This window comes from Entelurus aequoreus, linkage group LG02 (genome assembly GCF_033978785.1).
Source record: "Entelurus aequoreus isolate RoL-2023_Sb linkage group LG02, RoL_Eaeq_v1.1, whole genome shotgun sequence".
In the NCBI taxonomy this organism is placed as follows: domain Eukaryota; kingdom Metazoa; phylum Chordata; class Actinopteri; order Syngnathiformes; family Syngnathidae; genus Entelurus; species Entelurus aequoreus.
In genome coordinates, this window is record NC_084732.1 from 76,761,087 (window position 1) to 76,774,415 (window position 13,329).

The following is a 13,329-nucleotide window of genomic DNA, read 5'->3' on the forward strand; positions in this document are numbered from 1 at the left end:
AATATAATACTATAATATATCAGTATATATTATATACTGTATATATATTATGTATATATTATATTTATGTTATATTTTATATTGCTACTATGGTACATTAATACTCTACTTAATACCTGCATTATCCTTTCCATCATTGCCTTTTATAATCTCCCTTAGCTATGAAGGCAGAACGGACAGGAAATGTCAACAGAACCATGAAAGACAATCAATGTAAACACAATTCTAAAATCACATTGAGCATTCAATGATAACATCTTAAAATTAAGGGTGGCAAATAAGGCATATGTAATAAATGCTTAATAAAGTGTAACAAAATAGTGTCAAGTGTCAAACTGTGGCCTTTATTGATCAGTTTATGTTTGAGTCACTCAATTTTGTTTTTGATGAATGGTAATTGATTAACAAAAATATTGCTTTATTTGAATTTTATTTTTCAATAAAAATGAAAATAAACATTTTTTTCTATTTTTTTTTATTCGGAAATGCAATAACTAGATCTGAAAAAAGGTTTGCTTTTCATTTTATAAAAAAAAAAAGAAAAAAAGACCAAATTCTAAAATCACATTGACCATTCAACGATAAACTCTTAAAATTAAGGGTCGCAAATAAGGCATATGTAATAAATGCTTAATAAAGTGCAAGAAAATAGTGCCAAGTGTCAAACTGTGGCCTTTATTGATCAGTTTATGTTTGGGTCATTGAATTTTGTTTTCGATTACGGATGGATGGATGGATGGGTAATTGATTAACAAAGATATTGCTTTATTTGAATTTTTATTTTTCAATAAAAAGGAAAATAATTTTTTTTTAAATCCCGAAATGCAATAACTATTAAAAAGGTTTGCTTTTCATTTTGTTAAAAAAACAAAAAAGACCAAAAACGTTTTTTTTTTGTTTTTTTTTAAATTGCAACGCCAAAACCGGAAGTTGCTACTTAAAAGTTAAGCCTGCAGACAGATCTGTTTGGAAAAGCAGTCAAGTGCTGTGTCCTGCATTTAAACATAAACACATTGTGATCCTGAATTTGTCTTTCTGGTGATTAATTAATATAAAGAATACGACGAAAGAAGATGGATGGATAGATGGACATATCACCCATTTTTTTCCTAAACGACTTCTGCTGACTGTTGATTTTTGTTATATAGTTGTATGAAATATGAAATGAAAATAAAAATCGTTGTTGTATGTAGTTATAGCTTTCAACAAAAAATGAAGGACGCTTCGTTTTTCAATTTTATTTTTTGTCTTTAAAATAAAATAAGATAAACAATCGTTTTTTGTTCATAAAAAGAAAATCGAAATGTCTAAAACGTACACTGACACAGCAGAAATGACAAAACTGACGAAAATCCTTTGTTTATATTCGGACACCTGCACCGGAAGTTGTTCTTAAGTATTTCTTTTTTCAACTTTACTTCAACAGCAATATTACAGAACAATCTCAGCACAAAACATAAACCCACCTTCTGTACAATGTTTCAAAATATGTATATACAAATTATTTTTTGGTCGAATTTTCAGACAATTATCAATATATTAAAGTAAAAGTACCGTATAAAAAGGGATAACTATTGAAAGAAAATAAAACAAAAAAATAAATAAATGCATCATACCACATATTTACTTTTTAAATTTATCGTTGATTGTAATATTTTTGAGGAATGTAGGAAGTTTTTGTTGGGAAAAACAGGGCGGTGGGTGTTGTATCATGCATTTCTATACAAAACATATTGAACGTCAGAAAGACATTGTGAATCAATATGTTTTATATATAAACACAGGATAGAATAGAATAGAATAGAATGGACTTTATTGTCATTATATTTGCATATAACGAGGTTAAGGACTCCAACTTAAGGTGCGGTAGTGGGAACAAATATGGGGTGAAAATAAATAAATAATAAATAAATAAATAAATAATAAAATAAAATAAATTACACAACAGGCAATAAAGAAAAAAACTAACAATTGAAATAAACAGACTACTATCCAATAAAAATAATAAGCAATCCTGTACAATATACAAAACCCTATAGAAATACAAAATACTGTACAATATACAGAACAAGACAAGAGTACCGGAGTAATAAGTAATAAATAACAATCAGTGTCGGACGTATTGCACTCGAAGGGTAATATTGCACAGTAGGGTATTAGGGTAGGATATATATATATATATATATATATATATATATATATATATATATATATATATATATATATATATATATATATATATATATATATATATATATATATATATATATATATATATATATATATATATATATATATATATGTAATTTTATTTTAGTTGCTTTATTGAGTTTACAACCCCCTGACACTGTTTTGTACTGTTACTGTACTTTATTTGATTATTATTATTTATTTGCTTGTATGTAATCGTTGCATATTATAAATAAAGGTTTATAAAAAATAAAAAAAATAAAAAATGATTAAAAAAAAGCAACTTCCGGTTTCGGTGTCGGAATATAAAATAATTGTGTTCTGTCCAGTTTTTCGTTAATGCTCGTTTTTTTATTTTTGTTTCATGAAATGTAACATGAGAATCAAACATTTACATTTAGTTATTGCTCTTGGACGAAAACGCTTTGTTTTTCATTTTGGTTTTTCGTATTTCAAAATAAAACTCAAGATTTTTTAAAATGTTTTTTTCAATTCCATTTCATAAAAAGGAAATTAATTGATCAAAACATACACTGACTTTAATCACATCCAATCATTACAACTAATATTGGCCCAGATTCAAATCCTTTGGCTTTTTTGCTCTCAAAGCCATCTCGTGTCCACTGATTTATTCCCCGCGTTTGTAAACAATATATTAGCAATGTAACAACATAAATAACACAATCAAAGACACAGCTATTTGTGAAAAAAACCCAAAAATATTGACAAGATACTGACACTACCCTTAATATCAATGCAGTCAATATTTTGATTATGTAAAAAAATGTGGCCTCCGGACAGGAAAACAAATAGTACGGTGTCCAGGAAGGCGTGCCGGGGTGGAGCTTGTGTTTTAAGAAACTCTCGGTCGGATATCTTTCACTCACTCCACAGCTTTGTAAACCATTCAAAGGCTTGAAAACAGGCGAATTTTGTTTTATATACGTTACATTATTTTGTCAAGACCGTATCACCGACACAGCAGGTATGTAAAAGCATGACTTACCCTGCTGTAGCTCACACGGGCTACTTCAAGGTCCTATAACCCTACCGGCCGTCTTTTCTCTCTGTCAAGTCAAATGTAATGTCCAAAATCCGCTATAAATACTTGTACATGTTACAAATGTCAATTATACTTTGTTAAAATCTATAGTTTACCCCTAAATGACCGACGAGCATCATCACTTACGATTAGCGTTAGCTTGCCGATGTGCTCTAGCGTACATAGCGAAAACATTTCAGCTCTGATTTGTTCTATAGTTCAACAACGCAAGTCAAGACTCAGTCGTAAGATAAATATTGCTGACATTTCAAACGTTTTTAAAGTACTGAAAAAGACGTGTGTGACTGAAAGTGATGTAGTTATATTGTTTATATATATATATAAAAAAGACTTTCGATAAGCCGCAACGGAAATGAACTCAAATTCCACTACTTTGTTGCCAGGTAGAATATGACACATTATATCGTACCGGAAGCTTAAAATGATCGTATTTTGAAGAAAATGACCATATATAATCACGTTAAACTTGTTTAGAACCATCTGCTACAGTGAAAGTAAACTAGGGCTTTCAAATGGTTATAATATTTAATCTAAATATAATTAAATATAATTTCACTAATTAAACAAATATACTTAACTTTAGGCAAAAGGCCAAATTGAAGCTTAAAAGTCTACAATTGAGATAATTGAGATAACTGTTTGACATTGTTTTCCCCCAATCCAATAAACTAATAAAAACAATAAAAAACGATTCTCGCAATGTATTTGTTGGTAAAATAATGATAATGTAACTTTTTTTTAAAAACCGGTTACAGGTTAGAAAATCTCCTTCTGGTTGCATGGAGATGGCCTAAAAACATTAATAAAATAGATTTTATTTTAATTTTTTATCGTTTTTTGTTTTTTATCAATTTTTGAAAATTATGAATTGATTTTGAATGAATCAATCATTAAGAATCGATTTTCTTGTGAAGTGAAATATATTTATTTATTGCTTCTTTTTTTCTCTCCATTTGTTCATATTAAGTATTGATATTTTTATGATCTATTGCGGAGAAAAATACATAATGTAAACATGTTTATTTTGAATGTAACCTTCCTCTGATTATAATCACCTCAGCTATCAAGGCAGAAAGGATTGGAAATGTCAACACAACCATAGAAAACAATCTAACCAATGTAAACAAAATTCTAAAATCACATTGAACACTCCACGATAACCTCTTTAAAATTAAGGGTAGAAAATAAGGAATATGTAATATATATTTCAACAACGCAAGTCAAGACTCAGTCGTAAGATAAATATTGCTGTCATTTCAAACGTTTTTGAAGTACCGAAAAAGATGTGTATGACTGAACGTGACGAGTTGTATTGTTTGTTTATATATATATATATATATATATATATATATATATATATATATATATATATATATATATATATATATATATATATATATATATATATATATATATATATGTATAAAAACATAAACCTTTAGTTAAGCCTCAACGGAAGTCTGAAATGAACTCAAATTCCACTACTTTTTTGCCAGGTGGAACATGACACTTTATATCGTACCAGAAGCTTAAAATGATCATATTTTAAAGAAAATGACCATATATAACCACTTTGGTGTTGTTTAGAACAATTTGCTACAGTGAAAATAAACTAGGGCTGGTGAATGATTATAATAAAGGTTAAAGTTAAAGTACCACTGTCACACACACTAGGTGTGGTGAAATTACCCTATGTATTCGACCCATCCCCTTGTTCCACCCCCTGGGAGGTGAGGGGAGCAGTGAGCAGCAGCGGTGGCCATGCTCGGGAATCATTGTGGTGATTTAACCCCCAATTCCAACCCTTGATGCTGAGTGCCAAGTAGGGAGGTAATGGGTCCCATGTTTATAGTCTTTGGTATGTCTTGGCCGGGGTTTGAACTCACGACCTACCGATCTCAGGGCGGACACAAGACCACTGAGCAGGTTATATTATAATATTTAATCGCGATTCATTTTCTATTTGTTCATATTATTATTAGGGCTGGACGATATGCCTGAAAACTGGTTCACGATACACGTGATACAAGTATTGATATATTTATGACCTATTGAGGAAATACATAATGTAAACATGTTTATTTTGAAAGTAACCTTCCTCTGATTATAATCCCCTCAGCTATCAAGGCAGAAAGGATTGAAAATGTCAACACAACCATGGAAAACAATCTAATCAATGCAACCAAAATGTAACCAACATTCTAAAATCACATTGAACACTCAACGATAACCTCTTTAAAATTAAGGGTCGGAAATAAGGAATATGTAATAAATGATTCATAAAGTGTAACAACATAGTGCAACGTGTTCAAAATGTATAGAAGAACTATTTTTTGCAGGTGAAGTGATTTGGTAATGTGGTCTTCGGTCTCACTGTGGTCCATTTGAAGAAATCCCCCAAAAACTGCCATACTTTCGAAATGACTTATCCTGTTTTGTCGACGATTCCTTCGCTCTTTGCAGCACTCATTTTTAGTTTTCCTTTTCACTCCATGCAAAGAATCAACCGTGAGACACAAGAGGGTGCAACCACTCTTGAAAGTTGATGCTCGTACCCGACTGGCTGTGTTACTCCCACTGATCAGTGATCACTTCCTGCATTGCTCGGTGACCAGTGAGCGAGTGCCTTCATTCATGCAACCAACCTTGCTTCAAAACTTCCAGACGACGAATAAAAAAATATATGCATCGGACGTTTTATCGAACACATTTTTCATTGATATTGATGTGTATTGATATCGTTTTATCACCCAGCCCTCCTGCGTTGCCAGAGGGGAAATTACAGTTTATCGTACTGGAAGCTTGAAAGGATCGTATATGGAGATAAATAATCATACATACCCACTTCAATATTGCTAAGAATGTAAAAAAAACACTAGGGCTGTCAAATGATTAAGATATTTGATTGTGATTATTTGCATTTTGTCCATTGGAGGTGTGCCAAGTTGACAGTAGGGCGTGATAACCAGGAAATGTTTTGTAGAAAAAGACTAAGTACCTACCAGCACAGTTTTGCTTTATTGTGGAGACAGAAAAGCAAGCGGATATAAGCCACCAGACGTCCAAAAACTAGCCTGAAACCGATTAAAAAAAGTTGCTTGGCAACACTGCAACTAGGAACTCAAGTGATGACTCACAATGATTTGTATGTAGATAACTTTGGTTTTGAGGTGAGAGCAACCTGCTAGGGCGTTGAAGCTAAACTCGCCATTCAATATGCATTTTTCTTTGTGCATTTCTGCTCAACATTCCGGAATGCCGCCACTTTTCCACCACCACGGTACGGACTGTGAGTCACACAAGACGCACGTAAATTGTGTGATGAAAAAAACCTTGTTATTATCACGTTAACTTTGACAGCGCGTGGTATAACATAGCTTTTCTAATAGCGCCGTTGGAAAAATGCTGTCACTGGCAGAACAGCGCCCCCACCTGACTGTAAACAGACATGTGAGGTAATGCACAACATCAGTGCGAGTAGCCATGCATCGAAGGGGTCAAATTATCATATATTTTTGTCGAGCATGAAATTATCGTAGAAATACCATAAATACACTACGTCTTTAATAGTAAACCCAAACCAATTCACTGTCAGCCTTTTTTGGCATTTGCCTCAAGAAAATTCCTATGAACGGTAGAAAAAATATTAAACGTTTATTTTAAGCAGAACAAAAAATGGGGCGTCTAATAATAATGCTCATATTATTTTAAAAACAGTATGGTTTCTCTCAGATATAGCGTATAGTAGGGATGCAAAAATAAAGCGCTAAATAAATATATTTCACTTCACTTCAAAAGAAAATCGATTCACATCTGAAATCTCGATTCTTGTTCATCCAGATTCTAAATCAATTCACCCCGATTCTAAATCAATTCATCATTTTCAAAAATGTATAAAAAACTAAAAACGTTTAAAAAAAAAGAAAATCTATTTTTTTATGTTTTTAGGTCATCTCCATGCAACCAGAAGAAGCTTGTCTAACCTGTAACTGGTTTTGAAAAAGTTCTATTATAATTATTTTACCAACTAATACATTGCGAGAATCATTTTTTGTTTTTTTAATTTGTTTATTGGATTGGGGAAACAAATGTCAAAGAGAATTATTATCTCAATTGTTGACTTTTAAGCTTCAATTTGGCCTTTTGCCTTTAGTTAAGTATATTTGTTTAATTAGTGATTTTATATTTACATAATAATACAAATAAGCTGTAAAAATACTAAGCTTTTCTTTGACAACGTCTAAGCATTTCCTTCATTTACTCAGCTGTGTTTTACTCTGCACTAAATAACTGAGGGGAACAAAAGGTTCCCCGATAGATGTTGTTTGCTTTTAATTTGCAGGCCAATGCTAAGAGTGTCTACCATCCACCAGCAGATGCATAATTAACAGACTCAATAACGTGTTCTCAATTGAATTGACAACACAGTTTGTAAGGCAGGGTAAGGAAAGTGAGGGAATAGGAGGCGGCTGAAGGAGGGCAAGCCTGAGCTTGACTGACCAAGGAGCAAAGAGAAGGTGGAGTGGGGTTAAAACTTAACGATTTGAGCAAATGTCAAAAAGTTCCAATTTATTTATCGAAAAAAATCATACTTGCCGATGTAAAATACAGCAAAAAAAAAGTTGTCATCGTCATTAAATAGTATGAGCAACTGCTTTACGTAGAAAAGTGTCAACTATCATTTAATTTCACATGGGTATTTAATATATTGAGCTAAATGTGTAACTATAAACTTGAAACTACATCAAATTAAGCATGCAACATCCATGGAATTTTCCCATAATTCAAGTGCTTACTCATAGATCTGTGTGTGTGTGTACTTGCAATAATTCAATAGCTGTGTCTGAGTCATAAGTGCTGATCCTTCCTCAGGGCCACACAGTAGGCTATTCATTGGCATCAAGGATAGTAACCTTAAAACAACTCAATGATTCGATTGTTTTTGGGTTGACGATTTGATTCTCGATTCAACACCATTCTCGATTTAAACCAATTCTATCAATATTTTGCATGGTCTGAAAATGATAACACCTTTTCAAAACCGGTTACAGGTAGGAATGATACAATAAACTGTAGTATTGATAACCGCAGTAAAACACTAAGTATTACCGTTTTAAACTAAAGTTATCGAAAAACGGTAATTGATAACTGCACTTTGATAAACTCACAGACTGACTGGCGCCAGCTCGCTAGCTTAAATGCTAACATGAAAACCAGAACATTCCCCATTAAGATAGGGCATACCCCAATTTAAATTGATATAAACACTTTAATGTCTGAGCAACTAAGATATTCAATTGTACACAGTGAACCTACAAGTGATCGTTCCATACTCAGAGGAATACTGGACTGAGATGTTTTTACAGTGCGTTTAAAGACCGCTGAACAGAGTAGGACGCCACAACGCCCGCCAGAAATAATGAATAGTATATTTTATTTGTTATGCACTTTTAATTTAAATACATCTAAAGTGCCACAGTGCAAACCAATACGTGAAAAAAATAAAAGCTTAGCCATTATAACAGATAAAATACTAAGACGTTATCAGTGAAGCATAAGAAACACAAAACATGCAAAATAGTGGCCTTGCTAAGTGTGTCTATTTATTTTTGATTATTTAATCAGTCAAAAGATTTCAGTGTGTATAAGTACTTTTTGAGCACGTTCAACAATACCGCAACATTAATGATAACTGTGATAATTTTGGTCACAATAACTGTATACTAATATAAAATGTTCATATCCTTACATCCCTGGCCTCTGGCTTACCCTAATGAGATAGAAAATGAGTGAATAAATACTTGCTCAGAATATAACAGCTTTATTTGCATGCCCTGTTTTATTCCTTGTTGATCCCAAAGTATTGGCATTAAAAACAACATGTTTATATCATTACATGTAGCCCAGTTGATATTCTATTCCATGGTGTCTTAATCTTTGTGACCTCAGGGCCCAACTTTTCCATTACAGCGGGCCCCAGGGTCCACTCAAATATTAACACTTAATTGGTAGTCTTGATTTTAATCATATTCAATAACTATATCTAACCTGCTTACAGTTCAACAGGTTAACAACTTTGTCAAAGTATATGAAACCATGAGTTAATCCCGAAGATTATAATCAAAGTTTAGATCAGACTGATTACACAAATAAATACTTATCAAATATACTTCAAAAGAAGGGAGTCATGGAAACTGATGAAAACTACATTTACATACAATTACGTAGTGCGGAAATTAATACATTCAAACTAGATTAATAATGAATTATATATATATATATATATATATATATATATATATATATATATATATATATATATATATATATATATATTTCTTCAATTAACTGTCAAAAAAATTTAAACCACCAATTTTTTCACCAGACTTCTTCTGTTTGTTTGATATTGCCATTACTGCCACATGTGGTGGAAAAAGTGTATTACAACAGAGTATCGCTGTGGCCCATACGCACCACAACTGAGAAACAGACATTTTTGGGCGGTCCTCCAGGTGTCGCTTGCGGCCCAACAATGGTTAAGAAACACCGTTCTATTCCATCTATCGTTATAAATGTTTAATTTCCTTTAGCAATTTTATCCTCGTCCATGAAAATCAAAAGCCTTGGAAAATAAATGTCTCCTTGGTTTTAGATTTGACACCTGAATCTGTCTGTATATTGACGTATATCTTCAATTATTGTGTCATTTGCAGCATGGGTGCACAAGAAGAGAAGAAGAAAACATGCGGAACAATTTGCCTGAAATACCTACTGATTACATTCAACTTCCTCTTTTGGGTAAGTCTGCATTTAGGCTAAGTAATTAGATCTGAATGATTGTCAAAGCCTTTAACAGAGTGGTTTTCAAAGTGCAGCCATTTTGCGGCCCGCTGTATTTTTTTGGCCCGCAACACATCAAGGATTAGAACATTGGAAAAAAAATAAAAATGTAACTTTCCCAAATCCCATTGGACCTGAAAAACAAAATGACCGACGACCTTGGCCTCTTGCTGTGTATGGTCTTTGATGACTTTCTTTCGTCCTGTCGTGATGAACACGTGTACCTTTTTTTTTGCAAAAAATGGTAAGTTTGTAACTCTGCTAAAGGCCTCAGTAAGGTATTATATGGCAGAATATTATTAGTCAAGAAAAATAATAAATACATTAAATATCTCAAGGAGGTTAAATTAAATATTACACTAATTTGTTTTGTTACCGATAACACAAAGGTATTATGTGGATGTTTTTTTTCAGATAGTTTGACATATATTGATTATATATACTGGTACTTTGTATTGGTGTTAGTGTTTATAAAGTACAAAATGTCTCAAAATGGCCCCCGCATCCTTCCATTTTCTTCTATGTGGCCCTCGCTGAAAAAGTTTGAAGGATGTCCTAATGATATGAAATATACCTGTAGATACTACACCTTTACGGTCAGCTCATTTTCATGCAATACAATCCACATACTGTCATGTTCTACACATTTTTCCATAATTCCATTCTTTAGGTTGAAATGTCCCCATACAACTTTTTCAGTTTTGATACAATACCGATATTGGAGCCTTGAGTCTTGTGCGATAATCAATCCGATATGATATCAACAGGAATCATACTACATACTTTCATTATATTATTTATATGGAATAACAGAAATGGCTTGATGAAGTCAAATTACTCAAAAAACAACGGTAATGATGAAAAACACTAACCTTATGACACTTATGCCTTTGAAGTGGAGTGACAATTTTTTTGGCGACACTCAGTGGTCACAATAATTTTTATTAAATTAAGCTCATGACGCAGAATGTTTGACACTGGATACATTCTAATGTGGACACCTTTGAGACTTTGTATTTGTTACTAATATTCAACTGTAATTATTTGATACTTGTTTAGATTGACAGATGTATTTTTTAGACTACAATTTTGTTAAATTAAGGACAATTATTATTATATAAGTCCAGCTTGTGTGCTTAGCTGTTGTGAAGATGCTAGCTCCTAGTATCCTATAGCCTACCGTGTTTACATTTTTTAAAAGGACTTCACTAAAATACAAGAAAATACCAACCTTGTGTGCAGTGTAAACACGCTGCGGGACTGTTTGTATCTGAGTTCATATCAGACATTTAAGATGCAAGCCGATATCATCCGATACCTGTTTTGCTTGCTGATATTGAACCGATATCCATTATCAATATCGGATCAGGACACCACCAATGATTAGTACAGTTTGATCATAATAGCTGTGTGAACTTTTTTTTTTGAAAAGCCCAACAAACCAACCAATCTCATCAATCTATTTTCCACGTTTAACAAGTTACACGAGGGGACATTTGGTTACATGTGCACCGTTCAACACGTCTAAAATGGAGTAGGAAGGAGCAAAGCTTATATTTAATACTACCCCTTCTGTGTCTTGTACTGATGATGTATTCAGAAATACTTTATTAACACCATAACCTTTACATGTTTAAGTTAAGTTCACTTCTTATGTGAAAGGAAGGTTTTGGGGGGGGGGGGGATGTATACATCGCAATAAGGAGTAAAAGAATTTTTAAAAAAAATAGACACATAGAGACTATATACTTACTGTATGTTTCGGACTATAAGGCGCACTTAATCCTTTCATTTTCTCAAAAATCGACAGATTAATTCTGTTTGTACTTACCGACCTCGGAGCAATTTTATTTGGTACGTAGCGTAATGATAAGTGTGACCAGTAAATGGCAGTCACACATACGTACATACGTGTGGATTGCAGGCTGACGCCTGTTCAATAGATGACTCTAATGAGCAAGACCAAAACGTAGATGTTTCATTGAGAATATAGAACATCAGTGTTTCCCATAAACTGCCAAGATACCTGTAGCGGTGGGGGCGTGGCTATGGGCGTGGTCACCATGACATCATCAAGTAATTTGCATAATTTACTACAATGATATGATTTTCTCTAAAAAGGCTCAAAAAATGTATACTTACTAATTAATAATAACAGTTTTGTTTTAAACGTCCATCCATCCATCCATCCATTTTACAATATAATTACAACACTTTATGTACATATTTATATACAGATTTGAACAATAAGTTATTCACTGAAATATATTTATTAATTTTGGTTCTTACAAAAAATATATCTTATAAAATATAAAAGCTAAAATGTCTCTTAAAGCTCTGCCCCTTTAATTAGTGCATACTAAATAATTTAACTTTAGCCTACTACTACAACCATATTATTTACCAGCAACATAAAGTGAAACAGAGGCAGAGGTGTCCTGCCACAGTCAGTAACAAATAAACAGAAAACAGTAGTGGTCAAATACAAATAAGGCAACAAGAGAAGTACACTACACTTATCTTTTGTAAAGTAAATCTGAACAGCCTATATGGGCATCTACATCAACTATATGATTTGCCTGAGAAGCTGGAAAGGACAAAAAAATATATACATATATTTTTATTTTTTTTATTTGTGGCGGACGTAATTCTTTCGTGGCGGGCCGCCACAAATAAATGAATGTGTGGGAAACACTGAACATTACACGACATGGCGCTCACAAATCTGACAAAATTTTTTAGTATGACTTTGGTAAGCTACGAAGCCGCACCGCTTGATGGATAGTCGCGCATTACGGCTTCAACATACGGGTATTATTATGGTGTGTGTATAAGGACCCCGAAATGCCACCTATTAGTAGACATATCTGGTGTTTTGTTTCGCAATACTATGCAAATCAAATTTTTTTTACCTTTTGGTACCTGCGGTTGTGTATTTGAGATCTGCATAAGTCCCGAAAATTTGCGCTCGTCCGCCATTGTAGTCCATGCCATGGTCGATACCTCCTTCTTTAATCTCCATTCTCTTGTTGTGAGGCATTCATCCTCCGCTGTTGCCATTTCTAATACAAGGTAGTGTACGGTTCTAACTTATATCTGTCAGTAGACTCGCTTTGGAAGCGCGAACAACTACTGGTACAACAAAGATGACAGGGAGAAGACACTGTTGAAGGCTACGTTCACACTGCAGGGTCGGATGTACAAATTTGATCTTTTTAGTGGCCGTTCACAAAAAA

At 33.0% G+C, this 13,329-nt stretch overlaps 1 protein-coding gene and 1 long non-coding RNA gene across 2 annotated transcripts in view; one reads left to right on the forward strand and one right to left on the reverse strand.

Annotated features, from left to right (window-relative positions):
* Positions 1-3,559, reverse strand: part of LOC133639426 (uncharacterized) — a 10,360-nt gene extending 6,801 nt beyond the window's left edge. Inside the window, exon 1 of the long non-coding RNA XR_009823789.1 lies at positions 3,197-3,559. This is a non-coding gene — a long non-coding RNA (uncharacterized LOC133639426). The remainder of the gene's footprint in view (positions 1-3,196) is intronic.
* LOC133639406 (CD151 antigen-like) overlaps positions 3,003-13,329 on the forward strand; it is a 46,146-nt gene continuing 35,819 nt past the window's right edge. The window contains exons 1-2 of the mRNA XM_062032697.1: positions 3,003-3,175; positions 9,967-10,051. Coding sequence (XP_061888681.1) covers positions 9,968-10,051 — 84 coding nt within the window. The 5' untranslated portion in view covers positions 3,003-3,175; position 9,967. The remainder of the gene's footprint in view (positions 3,176-9,966; positions 10,052-13,329) is intronic.